General features: G+C 45.3%; 1 protein-coding gene across 1 annotated transcript in view; it reads left to right on the top strand.

The window, feature by feature from the left end:
* Nucleotides 1-629: 629 nt before the first annotated feature.
* The window catches only part of LOC137429694 (DNA-binding protein RFX7), a 119,986-nt gene continuing 94,378 nt past the window's right edge, over nucleotides 630-26,237 (top strand). The window contains exon 1 of the mRNA XM_068119839.2: nucleotides 630-1,291. Coding sequence (XP_067975940.2) covers nucleotides 1,191-1,291 — 101 coding nt within the window. The 5' untranslated portion in view covers nucleotides 630-1,190. The remainder of the gene's footprint in view (nucleotides 1,292-26,237) is intronic.

Raw genomic sequence — 26,237 nt, 5'->3', positions numbered from 1 at the left:
CATTAATGGAGGGCGTTGTGTTCAAAGAATGATCTGCATATGGTAGTTTAGTATTGGGATCATTAGTTATACTGAGGGATTATCATTTACCACTCATTGAGACTGAGTGCTGCACTCACTACAACTGTCATTATAGAGTGAGGGTGTGCGTAATCCGGGCTCAATCTCCGAATAAGTACAAAACCCAATACGTATCCTGGTATACATATGTTTTTCTCTCTTTCCTGTTTAAGCCCTTTTTTGGAATGGTGGATTCGTACGTAAAATGACGTCATACTTTGAAGTGCGTATAGTTACACGGGCAGACAGAGGCGACAGGGTTTTGTGAGTTTTACTCTTTGCGACCCTGTTAGCTCAAACTTGAACGAAACTTTAGCAGTTTGTGAAATGAGTACGTAATTAGTAAATTGGTTCATTTGGAAGGAGCCGAGATGCGTTTTCACATGTTAATTGGATAGTGGATCCATGCGTTTGTGCAAGACCAGGATTGCACAAGTGATGCAGGTCTTGGAATGAAGTGAAGATAACTCATTTATTCGATGTTCGACTTGTTCTCGGAACATCTTTCGCTTTGATGGACAGGTGGGAGGGGCCGGGCCGGACTGGGCCTGCCCGGGCGTGTTTTTGGCTCTGGTGGTGGTTGTGCTTTTACAGCTTGGATCACCCGTCCCGCTCAGGTGGGAAAGTGGTGGCGCACGCACGAAATCGAGGTTGTTGGTGTTGTAGGTGGAGTTCGAAGCCGAGGCCAATTACGTGCGCGGGGGTAGTGACGCGGCGGGCCGAGAGAAGAGGCGGAGGAGGAGGAGAAGAGGAGGAGGAAGAGCGACCGACGGCCGATAGGCGACGGACGAAGAGCCAGAGTCGATCGGGTTTGGGAAACCGATGCAGACATTCAGTATTTCATCCCGGGTCCACCTGGGTCGGCTCCGTAGTGGAAAAGCCCCCAGCGAGACCCGTTGGGAATCGGCGACGAGTGGCCGAGCCAAAAGGCTTTGCAAGATGCTGTTTGCGTCTCCCCAAGAGCCCGTAAGCTAATCCCCGTGGGTCCACTGTGAGGCTTCTCGGGAGTGTGGACCTGCGGGGATCCGAGTGAGAGCGATCGGTGTCGAACGAGAGCAGCCTTCCCTCCCCCCCCCCCCCCCTGAAGTTCGGTTTGTCCGATCTTTCTCCGTTCTTTGTCGGTTCCAGCCATGAGCGAAGAGGCGTGTGGGGACAAGCAGCTGAGGCCAGCGGACTGTCCTGCAGGTGTGCAGCTCGATTCCGTGGAACACAGGTTGAAGGCTTCGATCAGGTGAGCTCTCGGGCCTACCTGCCAGTCACAGGCCGCAAGCGTTTCTTAGCGCCACCACACGAGGCCTTGCTGCAGGCTTCGGCCTACAAAACTATGCAAGGCCGTTTCCCTTTTGCAGAAATGTATTTGACAATGTTTTATCTATTTATAAATGTATCATCGTAAATCGGTGCTGATGCTCCAGTTATTTGCAAATATCTATATACATTTATTTGTATTTAAAAGGGAAACTCCGGAGAGTCTGTATTTTTACGATATAATCGAATGATACTTCCAGAGTGAATTTAAGGCAATGCTCAAAACGCTGATTAAACACCAAAAACGGACCATGGAGCTGCCTGTGTCAAGCTCAAGATCATGGTCATGACGTCTTTTTGTGTGTCCGACTGTCCGTCCTGTTCTCATGAGAACCCCTCTTTATATATTATGTATGACAGACCTTTAGACCCCTCCCCCTTCTGCTCTCTCGCCCCGCCCACCCCCACGAGCAAATGTTTTAAACGTGCAATGTGGGGATATCGAATAACATGTATAACACATCATAATCCTTTACTAAATGCTGTATGATTGTGTCGTCAATAAACTTTCCATAACAATTGATCGAAACGCGATTAGATGTTTTACAAAAATTCATTGTATTATATACTGTACAGTATGATATTGAGATCATTTATGAAATGTCATCACTTGATTATTGAGAATGCCATTTTGAGAAAGTAGAGGACAAGGCTGTGGTATCCAATAGGCTCGTTTACACCACGTCGAGCGGTTTCACAACCGAGGTGGTGACTGTGCAGGTGTGATTGACGTTCATACCATACCTGGCCGCTAATGGATGAACATCACCAGTATTTTTACCACGTGTGACGTCATGTAGTTGCATTGATTCTCGTCCTACCTTTTCGGTGAACTGGATTATACTTCCCATCGTTTTATTCGTTTATGGTGGGTTTGTTTTCACGGGAGTAAAACTTTTGTTCCAAACTAAGTATTGTATGTCAAAAAGTGCTTCACAAATCTTTACTCCACTCATAAACTGAAACTGCAATTGGCGTCCATTGTGATCGCTTGTAATAAATAGAATTTGATTTCAAGAGGAGTTTAAAACCCTGAGCGGCAAACGCTCGCTTTACCCGAGCGGCAAACTCTCGCTTTACCCGAGCGGCAAACTCTCGCTTTACCCGAGCGGCAAACTCTCGCCCCACCCGAGCGGAAAACTCTCGCCCCACCTGAGCGGAGAACTCTCACCCTACCCGAGCGGCAAACTCTCGCCCTACCCGAGTGGCAAACTCTCGCCCTACCCGAGCGGCAAACTCTCGCCCTACCCGAGTGGCAAACCCTTGCCCTACCGGAGCGGCAAACCCTCGCCCTACCGGAACGGCAAACCCTCGCCCTACCCGAGCGGAAAACTCTCGCCCTACCCGAGCGGCAAACTCTCGCTTTACCCGAGCGGCAAACTCTCGCCCCACCCGAGCGGAGAACTCTCGCCCTACCTGAGCGGAAAACTCTCGCTTTACCCGAGCGGCAGACCCTCGCTCGACCCGAGCGGCAGACTCTCGTTCGACCCGAGCGGCAGACTCTTGCTCGACCCGAGCGGCAGTCTCTTGCTCGACCCGAGCGGCAGACTCTTGCTCGACCCGAGCGGCAGACTCTTGCTCGACCCGAGCGGCAGACTCTTGCTCGACCCGAGCGGCAGACTCTTGCTCGACCCGAGCGGCAGACTCTTGCTCGACCCGAGCGGCAGACTCTTGCTCGACCCGAGCGGCAGACTCTTGCTCGACCCGAGCGGCAGACTCTTGCTCGACCCGAGCGGCAGACTCTTGCTCGACCCGAGCGGCAGACTCTCGCTCGACCCGAGCGGCAGACTCTCGCTCGACCCGAGCGGCAGACTCTCGCTCGACCCGAGCGGCAGACTCTCGCTCGACCCGAGCGGCAGACTCTCGCTCGACCCGAGCGGCAGACTCTCGCTCGACCCGAGCGGCAGACTCTCGCTCGACCCGAGCGGCAGACTCTCGCTCGACCCGAGCGGCAGACTCTCGCTCGACCCGAGCGGCAGACTCTCGCTCGACCCGAGCGGCAGACTCTCGCTCGACCCGAGCGGCAGACTCTCGCTCGACCCGAGCGGCAGACTCTCGCGCGACCCGAGCGGCAGACTCTCGCGCCACCCAAGCGGAGAACTCTCGCGCCACCCGAGCGGAGAACTCTCACCCTACCCGAGCGGAGAACTCTCACCCTACCCGAGCGGAGAACTCTCACCCTACCCGAGCGGCACACTCTCGCCCTGCCCGAGCGGCAAACTCCCACCCTGCCCAAGCGGCAAACTCTCGCCCTATCCGAGCCGAGCGGCAAACTCTCGCCCTACCGGAGTCATAATACAATATGACTGCCAAACAGCGTGACCTATGCTGTTATAAAAAAAAATTCTCGACCAAGTTATCCAAGTTGCACCTCTATATCTCCGAAACCGCTCCATTGAAACATGGCTCATTGTCAAGCACTCCCCTTGGGGAATAAGATATGTTAATGATGATGTCATCTGTGCCTTCGTTATGACGTCATAATTCGACAAGTGCAACACATCGATCATTGTGAATTTTTTTTTCTCAGCAATTTTTGGTCTGATGGGCACAAATTTTCACTATCGGAGCGCCTCCTCATGTGGAATATTTTAATGATAATCATGACGTCATAGGTCATGTGGTACAGGTGCTATCTTGGAAAAACTTCGCACCTCTATATCTCCAAAACTGCTGCTTGGAAAAAATTGAAACGTGGCTCATTGTAAAGAACTCCGTTTGGGGAATAGGTGTTGTTAACGATGACATCATTGGTGCCATAATTATGACATCATAATTCGACAGGGACAACGCTTAGTCTGATCAGTTTGAAATGTATTGAGCGTGATTTATGCAACAATTATATTAGAGAATATATATTTATGATGTCATCACTCACGTGGTCTGGCGGCCATATTGGATCAAAGAAAAAAAAATGTTCCTAAACAGAAGAGTTGGCTCGCAACAAGTTGACTGCGCAGGGTAAGTATTCTATGAATACCATATAGTTTTTAATGCTGTGACTTTGGTACATAATGGGCGATGAAGGTTGTGATAAGGTTTCATTGAAATCGTGTGTGTAGTTTTGGAGAAGAGAGCAAATACCTATTTTGGGGGGTCAAATTCCCTCACCTCACCCCTTCCTTAGACCACCTTAATGAGCGCAGATTTGATGTGGTCAATACACCATTGTTAGCCACAGGCATCAGATATGGAGCTTGTGGCCAAGTTTCATCGAAATTGTGTGTTTGGTTCAAGCGGTAATGACTGAAGTGTTTACAGTCTCATTCACTCACTCACTCACTCACTCACTCACTTACACTCACTTACACTCACTCACTCACTCACTCACTGAATGACTTACTGACTGACTAACTTACCTATGGACACTGCTCGATTGCATAGGCTCCCCGGACTAAAGTCCAGGTGAGCTACTAATATAGAAGAACTAGAACAGCACTCGGTAGAGCCCATATCTCCGCCAGGCTGAACACTTTACATTTTGTATCCCACTGATAGGCCAGATCTGGATTCAGACCTGAACCAAAATCTAAACGGCTTGTTCTTGTGGCCTAACAAACTCATCCACCTAGTTTTGGCATAAGTTGTCCACAACTTTTTGAGAGATCGTGCTATACGGTATATTGTTTTTGGCCCAATCATTCAATGGTTAAGAATCACTTGTAAAGTTAAAAAATATCGTATCCAGATCTGTATTGGGATCTTCACCAAAATCAAATTGGTTCGTCCTTGCCAGACTCCCAACCTGTCCACCAAATTTCGGCCGAACCCGCCCATAACTTTTTGAGATATCGTGCTATATATCGGTTTTAGCCCTATCACTCAATGGTGAAGAATCACTGACAAAAATTCTCTAATCCGGATCCGGATTCGAATCTTCACCAAAATTGAATCAATTCTTCCTTGTCACACACAACTAACCTATCCACCAAGATTCATCCACAACCTTTTGAGATATCTTGTTATATGTCGTTTTTTGCCCTATCTCTCAATGGTGAAGAATAACTTTGAAAATTCTCGGATTCAGATCTAATCATTTCGTCCTACTCACATACCCAACCTCCACCAAATTTCTGAATCCGTCCACAACTTTTTGAGATATCATGTTCACAGACAGGCAGAAAGACAGCCAGACAAACAGAAAGGGGGTGAAAACATAACCTCCATCCACCTTCAGTGGCGGAGGTAATAAACAACAAAAACAATAGGGTTCCACAGCCTGAAAGACATTTGGTACGCTAAACAGGTTTTACCACAAGGTATCCTGCTAAAGCAGCAAAACCTTGTAAAACGTGGCCCTTCCCTTCTGTAATGCATAAATGCCTACCTTTCCTCCCCTATTGGTCCTTTAAATCAGACACACACACACACACACACACACACACACACACACACAAACACACACACACACACGAAATCTGAAGAGACCCAAATACTACACAAATACCGGCCAATAGCCTGTCTACCAACAACATACAAACCTTTAACAAGAATCATTACAGAAACGATGTACCACCACCTAACACAACAAGGAAGCCTAGATGCAGAACAGAAGGGATGCAAGAGAGGATGTTACGGAACAATAGACCAACTATTACTAAACAAGGCCATACTCGAAAATTACAATACGTGAAGAACCAAATTGTCCACAGCATGGATAGATTATTAAAAAGCTTTTGACAATGTCCCACATTCATGGATGATAAAGTGCATGCAAATGTACAAGATAAATCCCCAAATAATCAAACTGATTGAGAAAGTCATGGATCTCTGGAATCTATATAATAATAACGTAAGGACTCGACTTTGTTATCCCTTTTACGCCGCATCCAGTGACCCGATGCCCACGGCACTAATGGATTTACGATCTACGAACCACGCTCTTTGTTTATCACGTACAGCCATACTCGAAAAATCTGAATTAACCGACGTTGGGGCCCAAAAGCATCCGATTAACTGCCGATACGACGCCATCTTACGACACCATCGTATTGGCGTCTGCTGGGCGAAGGCGAAGCGAGCCGTCCGCTGATTGGACAGTCGAGTGGTGTGAACATGGGTGGTGTGAACCAAATGGTCTTTTTATTCCCTTGAACATTTTAAATTAGGATATATAAGGAAACGTCTTTATCGTCATTTTAATAAAGTTAAATGGAGTGACGTTGCAATACTCAGGGTGCGTTGCATAAATCCTCGTAACTCAGAGAGGTGTAGCAGGTGGCGAGACGTAAGGAAGCTTAAAGATAATGAGCTGAAACAGACGAACAATATGTCAATCCCTTTCTACACCGAATGGCAATAAAAGTATGAGAGCGGGAAGGCATGGCCTGAGCACTTCGAGCAGAGAGGACTGATTGGACTTAACTTAAAGAGAAAAAATTGGAGCTTAACGGAAGAAGAAGATCCCATGAGCGCTCCCCTATGCCATCCATCATGGTACACTCTATCCATACACCACATCCTCCCTTCCGTGGATGTTCCACGGGTTTCGGCTAGTACTATACTAATCCCACAGCACTCTGAAGGAAAGATTGAAATACCAGGAGTGAAGATACAACGCGGGATCTTCCAAGGAGACAGCCTTTCCCCTCTCCTGTTCTGCCTAGCCCTGAATCCACTAAGTAACCTCATTAATGAGCAAGGACACAGATACACCCTAACATCCAAGAAAGGAATGTCCAAAAAAACAAGAAAGGTGACACATCTACTGCACATGTATGGATGATTTAAAACTCTTTGCACCAAACAACAAAAATTTGGCACACCTGAAATTAGTGAAACAGTTCTTCGACGACATCCAAATGGAATTTGGCCAAGACAAATGTGCCAATTGCACATTCATGCAAGGTAGACCAACAAAAACGGACAACATAAAAATCACCCTAAATACAACAATACAGGAGCTGGACAACAAAGCATCTTACAAATACCTTGGAGTAGAAGAAAGCCACCAAATTTGTCATAAAAATACACAAAACAATTACCAACGAATACCTGTGTAGAACAAGGCTGATCCTGAAAAAATATCTCCCCAAGAAACAAAATCAAAGCCATAAACCAACTAGCAGTACCAGTGTTACAGTACAGCTGCGGAATAGTAAACTGGCCACAAGCTGATATCAAAAAACGAGCTATCAAAATGAGGAAACTCATCACTATCCCCAAAATGTGCTACAAAAATCAGTATTTCCCAAGAATGTACCTGCAGAGGAAAGAAGGAGGTGGCGGACTGATGGAACTCAATCAAGTACACAGAGCGATGACTAGGATTAGCAGAGTACGTGAAAAGCTCAACAGACTACCGAATACAATTTGTGTACAAGCATGAACACAACAAACCAGAAAAGTTATCTCTTTATAGGATTTTTACAAATGAATACATCAAACCAGAAAATGTATCTCTCACTCACCTTGCAAAAAACTTCCAGAAACAGGTGTGATTAGAAGATGTCACGCACCAAACCGAAATAGCAACAAATACAGCCCCAATGATTGCAAAAAAGACAAAAGAAAAATGCAAGATGAAATACCAGCAGACCTACAGTGACAACTGGGAGAAAGACAAAAGAGCAGGGATAGATAAAAATAGAGTTGGACAGAATTGGGATAGACAAAGAAGGATCATTGGAATGGCTAAGAAGAGGTCAGCTCAATTGGGATGGAGAATTAATCATTATTAATGCCCAATACCAAGGACACTACACGAATGGCGTTAAGAAGATGGTAGGACTGAGTCAATCGGACAAGTGTAGGTTCTGCAAGGTAGAAACAGAAAGCACAAGTTACCTCCGATCAGGATATAAAAAAACTCATGTTAAAGCAGCTGTATACCCAAAGTCACGGTCACGTCTTTTCGAAGCTGCTCCATACGCTCACGCTCTCGAAGCTAAGTGATCTATCACAATCGTGTTTTTGTCGAGACTGTATCTATCTTTCGGTGTGTGTACCTATAGCGTATCTTTTGGAAAATTTTCGGTGCTAATTTTTCGTACATGTATACACAATCGTCGGTTAATGGTATCGAGTATTCTGCGGCCTAGTACTCGTAGGCTTAGACTACCGTACCGTCTCCGACCTTGTGGTTTTTTCTCTCAGCGATTCGTCGAATGCGCTGAAATTATTTTCGTTCTCTGTTTCGTACCAGTCGTTCACCCCGTACCTCCTTGTTTAATATCTGTACTCACAAAAAAAAAAAACCCCCAAAAAAATATTTCCTTCCCCAGGTCTTATTCGTTTATTTGTTGTTCTTTTTGTTCGTTCGTTCTTCGTTCGCGATCTCGCGGCTAGAAATGTATAATCTCTCCCCTGAACAACTATTTTCTCTCATATATTATAACACCCTTTTCTTCTTTTCCTACAAAAGGATGCTTTCGTCTTGCTCACCAAATCTATTCATTCCAAAAAATATATATAATACCATCTCTTACAGTTCCTCCTTTCTACATTCCCTAAACTATCCAGAACTCCACCCCTCCTCCAGTGTCCTCAAACGTATTTTTGACTCGAAGGTCTCAAACTCATTTTGCAAAAAATGTTCGTTTCCCATGAATCGTACACTTTTCAAAATCCAATCTCACCCCTCCCCTCCAAATCCTCCCCATCACCCATCCCTTTCAAATCTCCCCCCTTGCCCTTGCCCCTTGCCCCTTCTCCCCCCTTGCCAATCTCACCACACCCCACACCTCCACACCCTCCACACCCCACACACTAAACTCCCCCCACACCCCTCCCCTCCGAGACTCTCCCTCGCTCCTCCCCTCCTAGACTCCCCTCTCACCCCTCCTCCTCAAAGCATCCTCCCTGCTTCTTCCCCCTTCCAACTTTCACCTTCATCTCCCCAAACCTTCTGCCTCGCTCTTCCCCCTCCTCAAATAACACCTCACTGTGCCTCACCCAATCTCCATCAAACCTTTTGTCCGCCCCATTCTTCCCTTTCTCCAAGCTATTCTGAAATCTCTGAAATCTCTGACACACCTTCAACAGCTCTCCCTACCTCTTCCTCCTCTTCCACATCTTACCCTACCCCTCCCCCCCCCCGTTCTGGACCCGATGCTCCCCCTTCCTCTTCATTAACGGTATGGACCTCAAACATCCGGGGCCTTCGCTCAAACTTGACTGACCTCTCCATACAGGTTGCTTCTGACAAACCAGATGTGATCTGCTTAACAGAAACTTTCCTCCTTCATGATGTCTCTGATGCCTTGGTATCTCTCCCAGGTTACTCCCTCCTCCGGTATGATAGACCTGAGCCTCGTCCTGGAGGTGGGGTTGCTATCTTTATAAAAAACTCTCTTCCTCACTCGCCCTCCACTGCCCTCTCTCCACCTCACCCCCAGGAATACCTTTGGCTACGGCTTCCCCTTCGCTCCCACCTTTTGTTCATATGTGTGTTGTACCGTCCACCAAACAGCGATGACTCCATCTACATCTCACTGTCTGATAATATGGACCAACTTCTATCTACCCATCCCAACTCTCTCTTCCTCATATGTGGTGATTTCAATTGTCACCATGCCAGTTGGCTGGGTGTGGGTACCTCTCTCACCAGCCATGGCTCTTCAGCAAAGGACTTCTGCGACTCACTGGGACTGACACAATCTGTCAATTTCCCGACCCGGATCTCAGTCAACGGAGCATCTTCTCTTCTGGATTTGGTTATGACAAACTTCCCTGAAAATGTCTGCTGCTCTTCTTCTGCTCCAATCGGCTCATCTGATCATGTGCTTGTCAAAGTGGACATCTCTCTGACCATTCTCAGAGAGCCTCCTCAGCGTCGACGAGTCTGGCATTTCACTCAGGCCAACTGGCACGGTCTTCAAGCAGCCATCAATCATCTGGACTGGTCTCCCATCTCTACCGCCTCTGACATCAACTCATCCTGGGAATTCTTTCAAAGTAAATTGCTCTCTCTCATGCACAGATTTATACCATCTCGTCTTCAGTTGTCATACCCTTCCTCCCGTCCATGGTACACGGAATCTTGTGGTGAGGCTGTTGCCCTGAAACAACTTGCTTTCGTCTCCTGGAAAGCAAATCCAACGGAAGGAAATCTCATTTCCTTTCACAAAGCCCGAAACAAGTGTGTGTCCACCCTCAGGAGAGCCAGGAAACAATATCTCAACATTCTCAAGACCGAACTCTCTTTTCTGTCTCCCTCTTCCAAATCCTGGTGGCGTCTGGTCAAATCTGTTTCTGGTGTTTGTTCCCCCTCCATCCCCTCCCTCACCTCAAACGGCTTAACGGCTGACTCCGCACGTGAAAAAGCTGAATGCCTCAACTCTGTGTTTGCCTCTAAATCTTGTGTCCCAAACCCATCCCTCTCTGTACCCACCGTACCCAGTCGTACCCAGCTGCTCCTGGACTCTGTGTCCTTTCCTCCTGACAAGGTGGAAAAGTTTCTGTCAACCCTCGACTCTGATTCTGCAACTGGTCCTGACGGCATCAGCCCACGGGTCCTAAAATCATGTTCTGCTCTTTCACTCCCTCTTTCTGTTCTCTTCACCCTCTCTTTTGCTCAAGGTCATCTGCCATCTGCTTGGAAATCAGCCAACATCACCGGTTTGCACAAAAAAGGTGCAAAAACAGATCCCAGCAACTACAGACCAATCAGCCTTCTCCCAATTATCAGCAAAGTCATGCAATCCATCATTGCTTCAGATATTAAATCTTTCCTCTTCTCCAATGGCTTGATCTCTGATCATCAATTTGGTTTCAGACCTGGTCACTCTACTCTGGACATGCTGCTTCTGCTTTCTCAACAATGGATGGAGGTCCTCAACGCCAAACAGGAAATTAGAGCTGTCTCCCTTGACATTTCACGTGCCTTCGATACGGTCTGGCACCCTGCTCTGCTCACCAAACTCTCCTCCTTTGGTATCCATGGAAATCTCCACGCATGGCTGGCGGACTTCCTCTCTGGTCGTAGTCAACGTGTGGCCCTGAATGGGTTTCTCTCATCTCCTCTTCCTGTTCAGGCTGGAGTTCCCCAAGGTAGTGTTCTGGGCCCTGTGCTTTTTCTGGTCTTCATCAATGATCTCTCTGACTCTCTTGAAAATCCTCTCTATCTCTTTGCTGACGACTCTACTCTCTGTCGCTCCATTCCTCATCCCTCAGATCGGCAGTCTGCAGCCTCCTCACTCTCTGCAGACCTGGACAAAATCACAGACTGGTCAAACAAGTGGAACATGTCTTTCAATCCTGACAAATCTCACACTCTTACAATGTCTCTCCGAAAGGACCGACTGGACAACCCTCCCATCTACTTTCTCAACAATCCTCTCCAAGAAGTTCTGTCGCTCAAGCTTTTGGGTCTCACTATCTGCCATGATCTTTCTTGGGAAAACCACATTTCCAAGCTGACCTCCAAAGCCAGTCGCCGACTGGGCATCCTCCGTCGTGCGAAGTCCTTCCTTGGCACACCTGAGCTCCTCACCACATACAAGGCTTTCATCCGCAGCTCAATGGAATACTGTTCCCCCCTCTGGGCTGGTGCTCCTGCCTCACACCTTGCTCGGCTTCACGCTGTTGAGGCCAAAGCTTTCAGAATCATTGGAATCTCCTGCGATGTAGTCAACACCGAGGGCCTTTCACTCACTCACCGCAGGCAGGTTGGTGGTCTTTCTGTCTTCTACCGACTCCTCTCCGGCCTTGCTCCCCCAGCTCTCTCTGTGCTCTGTCCCCCCAATATTCCTTCAGGTCGCACAAGATCTGCCTGCAACCCTCTTATGGTTAAACTGCCAAAGTCTAGGCTCTCTGCTCACCTTCACTCTTTCATTCCCCTTTTCTCCCACCTCTGGAACAAACTCCCCCACTCCCTTCAATCCCACTCCTCCCTGCAGGTCTTTAAAACAGCTGTTCACCACCATCTCTTATCTTCCCCCATCGAAAACCTTGATCTTTTCTACCCCCGGTAATTCACCCCAGAGTCCTTGCAGTGTTCATATGTTTTATTCCTCTCCCATCTCCCCCCAAGTCCTCCCGATGTCCCTGCTCTCAAATGTTGTGTTTGTGTCCTTCCCCCTCTTCCCCCTCTCTTTTGTGTCCTTCCCCCTCTCTCCCCATCTTGTCTGCCGCTCCCCTTGTTTTTTGTGTTTTGTGTGTCGGTTTGTCTTTTTTGTGTGATCAATGTTAGCTCTTTCACGAGCCTCGATCTTGTATACAAAAAAAAAAAAAAAAAAAAAAAGGCACATCAAAGTATGTCGAGTAATCCACTAGCACATCTGCAGAAATTTCAATATCCCAGTTCCACAAAACTCATGGAAACATAAACCAAAAGCAATCATTCAAAACAAGGATGTCATGCTTACGTATGACCTGATGATCCCATCTAGCGTGAATATAGAAAACAAAGCATTGCGGCTGGATATAGTACGGCAGGAACAAAAAGGAAAAGTCAGCATTGATGATTGAGATATCATCAGTACCCAACGATTTTGGCGTAAATAATGCAGAAATCAAGAAAATGACCAAATACCAAGACCTTAAGAATGAAGTGAAAATATCATTAACATTACCATTAAAAACATTTCCACAAATGAACTACAACTGGAGGCAATCCGAGGTTCGTTGACGATCCTGAAAAGAACCCTTGGAACAAAACTCTGAAAAAATTGAACAGTTTGGTCCATGAACCGTGATCCCTTACCGAAGCGGAGATGGATACTTTGGGTCCTGGGAGGACTCCGTTCCACCTCCTGAAACCCTGCAAATGGAGATAACAAGCAACGACACACACACACACATACACACACACACACACACACACACACACACACACACACACACACACACATACACACACACACGTTTCCCTGCTACATTGCACATGCATATACAAGAACACATCACCAACAGACTTCAATACAACAGTATGCAAAATATTCAACAAAATGGGCACAGTACTGGAATTGATTAGGAACAAAATTGAGATAACAGCTGAGAATCGATGTGAATCTACACGTAAAGAACCGCCCAAGTCTAGTTAGAACCACTCTCTCTCTCCCTCTCTCTCTCTTCCTCACTCTTTCCCTCTCCCTCACTCCCCCTCTTCCTCTCACATGTGACCTTTAATTACCCAGCGCGCGTGAAGCGAAAAGCGGGTTTAAGCGATCGGGTGCGTACGTACATGCGCTTCAAAATTGATTTTTCTCGGCAACCGTTGGTTCGATTGACACAAAATTTTCACCATAGTATACATCTATCCATGTAGAATTTTTATGAGATAATTATGACAACTTAGGTCATGTGGTGTGGGCGCCATCTTGTTTAAATTTATTTAATACGTTTCTCGGCAACCGTCGGTGCGATTGACACAATTTTCACCATATCCACATCTTCTTGTGTCGAATTTTTTAGTGATAATTATGACGTTAAGGGTTACATGGTACGGGCACCATCTTGGAGAAACCGAAAAACTTTGGACCTCTATATCTCCGAAACCGCTCCATGGAAAAAAGTGAAACATGGCTCATTGGAAAGAACTCTGCATGGGGAATAAGTATTGTTAACGATTAAATCATTGGTATCTTCATTATGACGTCATAATTTGACAAGTAAAAGGCTTAGTCCAATCAGGTTGAAATTTATTGGCGTGATCTACGTAACAATTAATATTGGAGAATGTAAATTTATGAAGTCTTCAGTCATGTCCTCTGGCAGCCATAATGGATCAAAGAAAGAAAAAAAAAAACCTTAAATGTTGACTGCGCGGGGCAAGTATTCGATGAATACCATCTAGTTTTTCATGTGACCAAACGTAAGAAGCATTGCCGTGGAACAGAGGCCGAGGCATGCTCATCAACGCATTCACGGCAAGTTATATTTTCTCGTTTAACGAGCAAATCCAAAAGTGACATTGCAGTTAGAACTGAAAGTGACTTTGCACTTGACCTCCTGAAGCTTAGAATCGAAATCTATACTATAAGAGTAAATTTGTATTTTTATTACTTGGCAAAAATATTTAAAAAATTGACAAGTATGTTGATCACTCCGGTTTGTGTGTGTGTTTGTCTGTCCTCTCACTTATACTTGCCTACAGGTCACTGATCCCTACAGGTTAAACTGATCTTTACGAAACTTGACCAAATGGTAGAGTTCGTGGTCCGACAAAATCCTATATATTTTTGAGGTCAAAAGGCCAAAAGGTAAACATAGGCCAAAGGTCAACCACCTTTTCAAATAATTCTAAAATCCTCAATTTTCATCCGATTGACTTGAAATTTGAATAGGATTTTCATATCAGCGAACTGAATTCAACCATCGACTACTTTTGAGATCATCATTGGTCACAAGGTCAACATAGACCAGAGGTCGACCACTGTTTTCCAATTTTCTTAAATCCTCAATTTTAATTCGATTGACTTGAAATTTGAATAGAATTTTCATATCAGCGAACTGAATTCAACCACCAACTATTTTTGAGATCTACATAGGTCACAAGGTCAACATAGGCCAAAGGTCAACCACTTTTTTCAGATTTCTAAAATCCTCAATTTTAATCCGATTGACCTGACATTTGAGTGGGATTTTCACATCGGCTAACTGAATTCAACCACCAACTATTTTTGAGATCTGCATAGGCCAGAAGGTCAACATAGGCCAGAAGGTCAACCACTAATTTTCAGATTTCTTAAATCCTCAATTTTCATTCGATTGACTTGAAATCTGAACAGAATTTTAATATCAGCTAACTGAAACGAACCACCAACTATTTTTGAGGTCAACATTGGCCAAAAGGTCAACATAGGCCAAATTTCTAAAATTGTCAATTTTCATCCGATTAACTTAAAATTTGAAGACTATCATTCAACCACCAATTATTTGTGAGGTCAAAAGGATGCTCTACTACGTGCCATTCTACTTTGTTCTCTTTTTCCAAGTGTCACTATGAGTGATTTTTCATTTATGTGTTTGTTTGTTTATATATTTTCCAAAAAACGAAAAAACTACTGAACCAAATCCAACCAAATTTAGCATGTTGCCAAAGGGTCTGGTTGAACTAAAATCTATACCTGATCTGAAACTACAGACAGCAATAGTGCAGATGAAAGTTGTGTATTTTTATTGGCCAATTGTAATTGCTAATAATTGCAGTCAATATTTGTGTTGCCATTGTAGCACATTGTCATGTTGTATGTTTTCCATGAATCAATACCAAATGCAAAAATCTTGATGGAATTTGTGCTTTTGGAAAGGTAAGAGACTATAGTGATAAATCAAATAGCATGGAAGTGTGTTTCCCCCGAACATTTGATTGAAAAGTGCAGTTTTTCGACAAAGCAATGCAATGACAATGTATTACGAGCACTATGCACTCTCCTGCATGCATTTTTTGCATGGTGTGGTTTATTTTTTCAGTCATGTAGTGTTGCTTTGCTATATTTTAATTGCATGTAAAAATAGTCCCTGCCTTTTACAGACACCTCTGTATCTGAGCCAGAGTGTCCCGACATGGCAGGTGTCCTTTCATCACAGGGAGGGAGGGGTGTTTATCTTCTTTATATATTTCTTTAAATATATTTACCCAATGTCTTCATAAGGCATTGATATGTTAGATGCAGGAAAGCTTATTGCAAGGTTAGACTGTGGCAGGATGAGGGCCAAGCAGAGCTTAGGAGGAGTTAAGACTGGTGGAGCAAACCTATAATTAGATCTAGTGTCCTGTCATTCTTGCATCTCCTCCCGAGCCACTGGTCGCACAAAGTTGAAAATGGTATCGTATTCATCACCAAGGACCCAGGCAGTGCAGCGTCAAAAAAAACGTATTTAGACAAAAACATTTTCATTATTCATAACAGTAAATGCCTAGACAAAACAAGTGTGAACTATATCCTAGTAGAGTAGCTGACTGTCTCGGTGATAGGAAGGAAAGAGTGCCCTTGAATGGGACGATGTCCGGCTGGGAGGATGTAAGTAGAGGGGATCCTCAGGGATCAGTACTCGGACCATTATTATTCATACGTTGCTTCAATGATTTGGACAATGGGGTTAAGAATAGGTTTTCTAAATTTGCAGTAGACCCTAATGTGGGAGGGATGGCAGAGAGCAGAGAGGGGGTGAGGTGGGAAGGGATGGGGTGGGGGGTTGATAAGATTCAGGAAGTCTAGATGCTTTAATGGATTGGTTAAACGATTAGCAGATGCAGTTTGACATAAATAAATGTAAGGTGCTGGGGATGGGTAAGAATAATGACAACAGACACTACTTGAAGCAAGAGACAGTTTTGGAATGTGTGACACAATTATCTGGGGATGATAATAGATACGGGGGATAAGCAGACAGCACAGGGCCGGGCAACTACAGGTTTTAGGTTGTATTCACGGGAGGATAAATTACAAATCAAGATGTAGTGTGAACACCGTACAGTACAGGAATTTATTGAGACCTCATCTGGGATATTGTGTTCAGTTTTGGTCACCACATATGAGGAAGGACATAGTAGCTATAGAGAGGGCTCAGCGTAGGGTGACTAGATTGATTCTGGGCCTAGCTAGACTCAGCTTTAGGGAGACGGGACTTTATTCATTATAAAGGAGGCGATTACGGGAGATCTGATGGACATGTTTAAGATAATGAGAGGTACAGACAGAATAGAATAAGTGTGGAAAAGTGCTTCAGCAGAATAGACAGCGATATGACCAGGGGACATAGCCTGAGAGTAAAGAAAAGCAGAGTGTGAAGATGAGGGTCTTTCACTCGGAGAGTGGTTGATGCATGGAATGGTGTTTCCGGAAAGGTAGTGGCAGCATAAACGGTAGATCGGTTTAAACTGCAATTTATGTCATTACCCAGAAGTATTGTACTAGGGATAGAGAGGGGTACAAAGATATTGGCAGAATGCGTGAGAATGATGGGCCTGATGGGTCCCTCCTGGGTCGCACTTCCTTGTAGGCTTCACGTGGTTTGGTACCAAGTAGCGAGATACTTATGTTTGGCTGTGCGAGGCAAAGGTGCACTGTGATTGGCTCCTGACGAGCGTTGTCAGTAGAATGAAACAATTTTACTGTTTACCATTCTTATGAGGTTTTTTTTTTGGAGCAACAACATGTGGGGCTGAGGCCCAAGGGGAATGCTAGTTCGTATAAAATAAGTATTTACAAACCAATATAACTGTGATTGTGACTGTCATACACGCAACATGTCCGCCAAGTTTTGTCATAATCTGTCCACAACTTGTTGAAACACCACGCTGTATATCGTTTTTGGCCCCATGTGTCATTTGTGAATAATCGCTTGAAACATGGAAAAAATATCTTTTCCACATGATCTGGATTCGGATCTTCACCAAAATCGAACCAATTAATCCTTCATCCACACCCAACCTGTGCACCACATTTCGTCTGAATCCATCCACAACCTTTTGAGATATCCTGCTCTCAATAGACAAACAGACAGACATGAAAAGAACATAACCTCCATCCACTGGTGGCGGAGGTAAACATAACGTCTTTCCACCTTCGATGGCATTGTCGGAGGTAATGAAAAGGGGGGTGGGGGGGGGGGCTTTTAATTGTCGTTTTCACTGCATTTTTCCCTTTATGGAAAAATCCAGCAGTCTGCTTTTAACCTTTCAGCTGTGTAACTGCTTTAGGGGCATATGTATGATTAGCAACGTTGTTCAGACCTTCCTACGTAGTCCTCCTTTTTTTCTTTTTCTTTTACTTGAGCCGAGTCAAGCTTCATCAGCACGTCCACATGTTCTTGTTGGCTGAGAATAATCCTCTTTCCATCACGGTTTGCAGGGCTAGGCATGACTAAAACAAAGTGATAATGCTAAAAAAGAAATAACATGGCCGCATTAGCCGTGACAAAATGTCCCAACATCTCGATGTCTGCAATTAATGGGTGTGTGCTGGTTCAGGGTGAATAAAAAACCACCTTTAGAGGCCATTTTTCCCCGCAAGCGGGGGTTGGCCTTTTTCGGGAACCGTGGTTGTTGTTGTTTTTCGGTCCCCTTTTTGAAGCAATGTTTTACGGCCGGATGCCCTTCCTGACGCCAACCCTTTTTGCCGCCTTCAACGACAAACAGGGAATTACCAGTGAACTGGTACTCAATTTGCCGACCTCGGAAGGATGACAGGCTGAGTCAACCCCCCTGGCGTTAATTCAGCGATTGACCGGGATTCGAACCCAGGATCCTAGGATCCTAAGCCGGCACCCTAACCGCTAGCCCAACACCAGCGATAGACGTTGGTAGTGCAGGGTGAATATTTCAGGGTGAATATGCATTGCAAAATGGTTCCATACAATGTTTCAATATCCCAGAAAAGCAGGTGGCTGCTGATGTCAGGGTCCGTTTAATGTGGTGACCACCTAATTTTTATTTGTGTTAATTGAGGTCTTCGTCATGTTGGTCATGTTGCCCTGATCCGAGCTTTGGCTGCTGGTTGCGTCTTTTCTGGGAACGCGGTTGTCCCACTTGTGTCGTTCCTCCCTGTAGGTTCAGGCAGCAATTTGGAATTTGTCTGCAGTGCCCCCATTCCTCCACCCCCAGCAACCCTTCCCCAGGGAATTTTAGTTGATAAACTGTGAGATCGAATTGATGTGGTGCAGATATTGCACAGGCTTGATGGGCCAAGTTGTTTCCATCTGCATCCAAGTTCCTTAGTGTTTCCTTGTTCTGCCGACAATTGCATACTCTTATTACAAGCTGTAAAATGTTCCCTGTTTTATAATGCCTGAAACCCATATACATGCCATGAAAGTTCATGACTTGCAAACCTGCTGTCAAACAACCATTCTGCCTGCTTTCCGAATAGGAGCAGACTTGTTTTGATGCCTGTTTGCTTGGCAGGGTTTTGCGTGGCGTGTACAACAACAGCAGTGATGCGTCTCTTCACCCCTTTTTGTAATTGTAACAGATTAATGATGCCGATTACAGCGCACTTCCTGTATAAATGCACGCACATGCGGCATTACACTACTTGAGATACATATATATATATATATATATGAATACAGTGCATTCAGAAAGTATTCAGACCCCTTCACTTTTTTCACATTTTGTTATGTTGCAGCCTTATGCTGAAATCGTTTAAATTCATTTTTTCCCTGATCAATCTGCACTCAATACCCCATAATGACAAAGAGAAAACAGGACTTTAGAAAGTTTTGCAAATTTATTAAAAAGAAAAAACTGAAATATCACATTGACAAGTATTCATACCCTTTGCTATGAAACTTGAAATTTAGCTCAGGTGCCTCCCATTTCTCTTGATCATCTTTGAGATGCTTCTACGCCTTGATTGGAGTCCACCTGCAGTAAACTCAATTGATTGGACATGATTTGGAAAGGCACACACCTGTCCATATGAGGTCTCACAGCTGACAATGCATATCAGAGCAAAAACCAAGCCATGAGGTCGAAGGAACTGCCTGCAGAGCTCAGAGACAGGATTGTGTTGAGGGACAGGCCAGACGGAAGCCAAACAGTTCAATCTTGGTTTCGTCAGACCACAGAATCTTGTTTCTCACAGTCTGAGAGTCCTTTAGGTGCTTTTTTGAAAACTCCAAGCGGGCTTTCATGTGTCTTTCACTGAGGAGAGGCTTCCGTCTGGCCACTCTGCCATAAAGCCCAGATCGGTGGAGTGTTGCAGTGATGGTTGTCCTTCTGGAAGTTTCTCCCATCTCCACACAGGATCTCTGGAGCTCAGCCAGAGTGACTATTGGGTTCTTGGTCACCTCTCTTACCAAGGCCCTTCTCCCCCGATTGCTCAGTTTGGCAGGGCGGCCAGCTCTAGGAAGAGCCCTGGTTGTTCCAAACTTCTTCCATTTAAGAATTATGGAGGCCACTGTGCTCTTGGGAACCTTCAATGCAGCAGAGATTTTTTTTGTAGGCTTCCCCAGATCCATGCCTCGACACAATCCTGTCTCTGAGCTCTGCAGGCAGTTCCTTCGACCTCATGGCTTGGTTTTTGCTCTGATATGCATTGTCAGCTGTGAGACATTATATAGACAGGTGTGTGCCTTTCCAAATCATGTCCAATCAATTGAGTTTACTACAGGTGGACTCCAATCTACAACAACACAACATGCATTTTAAAGGCCATTTTCCCTGCTAGAGCGGGGGTTAGCCTTGCGGTCCCCATGACAATCTTCTCCATTTTGCCCTATTTTCTGCATCTCTCCTTGTTAACCCCCTTGCCCGCATTTCTTCTTCCACCATCTTTAGCCAAGTCTTTCTCGGTCTTCCCCGTCCTCTACTTCCTTCTACATTCATTTCCATCACTCTTCTCAACCAGTCACTTTCATCCTTCCTCAACACATGACCAAACCATCTCAACCTGTTCATCTTCACAGCATCAATCACAGGCTCTATTCCCATCATCTTTCACAATTCATCATTTGTCTTCCTCTCTCTCAACGATACTCTGCACATCCATCAAACCATTCACATTTCCACCCTTTCCAACCTTCGTTGCTGCTCTCCGTTCATTACCCATGTCTCGCTCCCATAAATCATAACACTTCTCACACATGCAGCATACACCTTTCCCTTCAGCTTCAACGGCACTCCCCTCCTCATCAGCACGCCACTCAGTTCCCGAAACTTCTTCCATGCACATCTCCCTCTGGCAACCGTTGCCGAGTCTGATCCACCTTCTCCATTCAGCATATCTCTGAGGTAGCAAAATGTTTTCACACCTTCCAGCTTCACGCCGTCTCCAAGATCCAACTCAACATTTCCACCATCTGCAGCTCCCTCTGTGCACACCTTACATTTGAATGTAGCTGCCACACTGGTTAATGACCCTCTCAGACCACTACATTTTTGATGAACCCACTCAGCGCACATTGTACATTGAATGGAGTTCACTCCGACACCCTTCCTACACACAGCACACAGCCCAGTTCTTTCCACCTCACCACATGCTTTACCACTTGCCTTCACCTTCAGACCTTTTGTCTCCATACATTCCTTCCACTTGTTCATCTTTTCCTTCAGTCCATCCATACTTTCCGCAATCAACTCCAGATCATCTGCACACAACAACTCCCACGGTAAACCCTCCTTTACGTTCTGAGCCAGCACCTCCATCACAGCTACAAATAGTAGTGGACTTAGTACCGACCCCTGATGCACTCCCACCTTCACCTCAAACTCACCACTGTTCCCATCCTTCATCCTTACAGCTGTGCACGCTCTTTTGTACATTGCCATCACTACTCTGATCAACCATTCCTCCACTCCTAACTTCCTCAATGCCCATGTCAATACTTTGCGTGGAACCCTATCGAATGCTTTCTCCAGATCAACAAACCCAAGAAACAACTTCTTCCACTTCTCCATGTACTTCTGCTGCAACTGCCTCACAATGAAAAGCACGTCTGTCGTTCCTCTTCCTGGCATAAATCCAAACTGCATTTCGTCGATCTTCACTTTCTTCCTTATCCTCCTCTCCAACACCCTTTCCAATACCTTCATTCCATGCTCCAATAACTTTACCATTCGGTACGAGCCACACTCCAGAGGGTCACCTTTCCCCTTGTATAGAGGGACGAGGGTACTCGGTTCCCAATCCACTGGAATGCGGCCTTCTTTCACCACCAGATTACAGATCTCTGTCGTTCTCTTCACACCCCAACTTCCTGCTGCCTTCAACATATCTCCCACAACTCCCGTCGGCCCTCCCGCTTTTCTACTCTTCATTGCTTTTATCGCTTCCTCAACATCCTTCTCAGTTATCTTTTCTGCCGGTCCTAAAACTGGGTTACTCTCTATGTTGCCATCCCATTCATTCTCTGTATTCAACAGCATTTCCATATATCTTTTGCATCTTCCTTCCTTTTTTTTTTTTTTGTATACTGAATCGAGGCTCGTGAAAGAGCTAACATTTATTTCACAAACAAATCAACCAGACAAACAAAACACACAAAAAGAGGGAGCGGAAGACAAGATGGGGAGAGAAGGGGAAGCACACAAACCACAACATTTGAGAGCAGGGAGAAGTGTGGGAGGGAGAGGGCTTGGGGGCAGGAGGTGTGGGAAGGGGGGGGGGGGGGAGAATTTGTCCCTTTAATTCCATCTGGGTCCACAACGATTTGTCCCACTTCATTCTTCAAGCAACTCACCCCCATCATATCACACCTCTCTTTCGCTATCTGCTTTGCAATCCTGAATACCGCTCTCTGACCCTCTTCCGAATCCAAGCGTTCTCCGAACATTTTCCTACATGCCTCCTGCGCCTTTGCTACCTCTTTTTTTTGCAGCCTTCTTGGCTGCCTTATAACTTTCATGCTCTGCTGTTTCTGCTCCCGTACCCTTCGCCTTCTGCCACTCCTTGAACTTCTTCCTCTTCTCGTCAATCCTCTTTCCAACTTCATCATCCCACCACCATGTTTCCGAGTGCCTCGGTGGTCCTTTTGTCCATCCACATACCTCACCAACAACGGCTCCCAACAGACTAGCTTTCATTGACATCCAACCACTTTCAAGCTCAACCACATCATCCTCTACCCTACTCAGCCTCTCTTTTAATGCCTCCCTTACTGTCACCTCTTTCAACCTCCACACCTTCATTCTCAGTTGGTACTTCACCCGCCGAGCTCTCCTTGCACCTTTCACCCTTATGTCGCAGACAACCAAGTGGTGCTGTGAAACAGCCTCCTCCCCCGGGATCACCTTTGTGTCCCGGAGGTGCCCTCTATCGCGCCTACGCACCATCAGATAGTCAACGGTTGTCGTCGACCCACCCAACGTGTATGTAACAAGCTTATTATCCTCTTTCTGGAACTGAGTATTACAAATCAACAAATCAGCTCCATCAGCAAACTCCAAAATCCTTTCACCTTCTCCATTTCTCACACCATATCCATAACCCCCATGAACTCCCTCAAAACCATCCATACTCCTTCCCACATGTCCATTTAGGTCTCCTCCTACCACAACAACCTCCTCATCTTTCACGTTTTCCATCAGCTTCTCTATCGCACACCAGAACTTGTCCTTCTCTTCATCGCTCCGACCAACCTGCGGAGCATATCCCGAGATGACGTTCACCAAGAGCTTTCCAATTATCATTTTCACCATCATCAACCTGTCACTCACTCTAGTCACACTCACCACACTGTCTACAAACTCCTCAGAAAACAGGACACCAACACCATTCACACCCTCCGGGCACCCTTGCCACACATACTTGTATTTCTGTCCCTGCCTACCCTTCACCATTCTCACACCACTTCCCTTCCATCTCGTCTCTTGCACACAACATATGTCCACTCTTCTTCTGACCAATACTTCCACCACTTCTCCTGATCTCCATGTCATTGTCCCTACATTCCATGTCCCAAACCTCAGAAACCGATCTCCACTTCGGGCTGTACCCTGCCCATTTGTAGTTGTAATTGTCATGGTTCTCTTTTTGAGGCAATGTTTTTATGGCCGGATGCCCTTCCTGACGCCAACCCTCTTAGTCGTCTCTTACGACATGCAGGGATACGGTGTACCTCTTCTAATCTAGGGTACACACTGGGAAACGTTTAAAACATGGAAATTCTGGGGGGGGGGGGGGGGGGGGCGTCAGCATAACGGCTGCGGTTTAAACATATTTAAATAATATTAATTATATAAATATACTCCAATCAAGGTGTAGAAACATCTCAAAGATGATCAAGAGAAATGGGAGGCACCTGAGCTAAATTTCAAGTTTCATAGCAAAGGGTATGAATACTTATGTCAATGTGACATTTCAGTTTTTTCTTTTTAATAAATTTGCAAAACTTTCTAAAATCCTGTTTTCTCTTTGTCATTATGGGGTATTGAGTGTAGATTGATGAGGGGAAAAATGAATTTAAACGATTTCACCTTAAGGCTGCAACATAACAAAATGTGAAAAAGTGAAGGGGTCTGAATACTTTCTGAATGCACTGTGTGTATATATATATAATATTATATTGTATTGTTGCATGAAGCCATAATAAATATTGCATGTGGAAATTTTTGCCCTAATGCCATAACTGTGCAGTCTCCCTGTGTCAGATTAAACTGTCTTTGAGACCCTCACCTCTTTGCTCTTAGCAATGTCGTTGTTTCACAAAGTGAGCTAACTTTCAGTTACCAATGCCGCTGCACCTGTTAGTAAACTCAGGATAGAGGGATGTTTCTTTTTTTAATCACCTACGTGTGCAGGCAGGTTTCATCGTCATTCACAGTGATCGTAGCATAACACCCACTCCCAGAGTACCGTACTTGATGCATTTCCAGTAAATTTGCTGAATACGTGCAAGTTGTCCATTCAATCTTAGATAAGAGAAGCAAAGTCTAGCTTACATATATATCACTCTATTGTTACCTGCTGTGAAGTTAATCAAATAGGAATGTTGTATTAGGTGTAAATCTCATTGCCTTGCAGTGCAAGCACCGTGGTGTCTTACGTGAACTGTCTCATCCATGCACTTCATGATGTCTCGGGCGAAGCATGAGGGCGCCCCGTGCAAAATACTTGACATCTCATGCTAACCTTAAATATTGTTTTGTGCAAACACCATGGGAATTTCTTGAGACATTTCTGGAAGGGTAAATTATGCATCTGATCACATATGCTTTTTGTTCTTTTTCTGTTTTCTTTGGCTACGTATGCTAGTGCCTCGCACGAGGGGTTCGAAGGGCTGCGCGTTTGCTTGTCCGTTTGTCCGTCTTGTCAGTCCGTGTCTTCATCAGCTAAATTAAACTCGACGATCTGCAGTACCCACAAACTCACAAAAATAAATAAATGAAAAAGCATTCCCACGTTTCGTTTTAACATACAACCACAACTACACGATGGAAATAACCAAAGCAAAGTCTCATTGGTAGTAATGTGATAGCTTGCTTGTTTTGATGGGTTGGGGGAGGGAGGGAGGAAGGAGGGCGAGTTCTGTGGGCTTTTTATACCCGAAATTGCGAATCCCGTGCATGATTTTCACTGACATAAAATGTTTTTATTTCGTCTTTCAACAGCCCAAAGGATTTCTGAACACAAGCAGTCGAGCACCGGAACGCCGGTCACATCATTGGTGTGGTTAATATACTCGGTGGAGTTTCCTGTAGTCGCTGCTTGTTTAAACTGTGTGGGATTGGGCTGCCTAATGCAAAGCCACTCCACACTGTCCTTTGTTGTCACCCCCCCCAAAAAAATGCATCTTGGCTGTTTTTACGACCATCGTGCCTTGATGATAATATCTCACATTCACATCGCTTATGGGCACGGAGCGAAGTGTCCGGCGATGTTGCGCAAACCTCCCGTCTCCCGCCTGCCTCCCCTCTTTCTCGATTGCTCGCTGAGGGATGCTTTTGAAAAATTGAAAGTGGCGTGTTTTAAACGGCTCGACTGTAATTTCATTATTCCAGAGGTCGCAGTAAATCCTTTGCAGTTAATGATGACTTCAATGGGTGGAGAAATCTTCGGTCTACAGTGTTGAAGGCTCACAAAAGAGCCCGTGCGTATGTTGACTAGCCTGAGGGCCTTGTCCTTGTCCTGAATTCGATGCGAGATTCAAACCTTATATTTTCGGTTTTTTTGGGGCAAACCTTGGAGGCCTCTGACAAGCTTGCGCTTATGGTAGTCGATACAACTAGAAACGGTCTGGAACACATAGTGTACTCTGCCATTGGCTTTCTTTAAACACTCGTCACTTTGGCCCATAAGAGGAATTTTATATTGATTCCATGAAGCAAAGCGGATCAAGAATTCTGGCTGTGACTTTTCATTCGCCCACTCTGAAATTTTCGACATCAGATGGCAGTCTTCAACAAAACAAAAAAATGGTCTTAAACTCCCCACCTAAGATGAAGGTTGCTGTCAGGGTTCACCACAGTATTTCCAGTCACTATCGTTTTAACATTAATCTTTGTGTTTGTACATTTAACCACGTACTAGCAAGTTTGCTGT

The sequence above is a fragment of the Myxine glutinosa genome, chromosome 6 (genome assembly GCF_964187855.1).
Source record: "Myxine glutinosa chromosome 6, kmMyxGlut1.1, whole genome shotgun sequence".
NCBI lineage: Eukaryota > Metazoa > Chordata > Myxini > Myxiniformes > Myxinidae > Myxine > Myxine glutinosa.
This window is presented reverse-complemented; position numbering and strand designations above follow the sequence as displayed.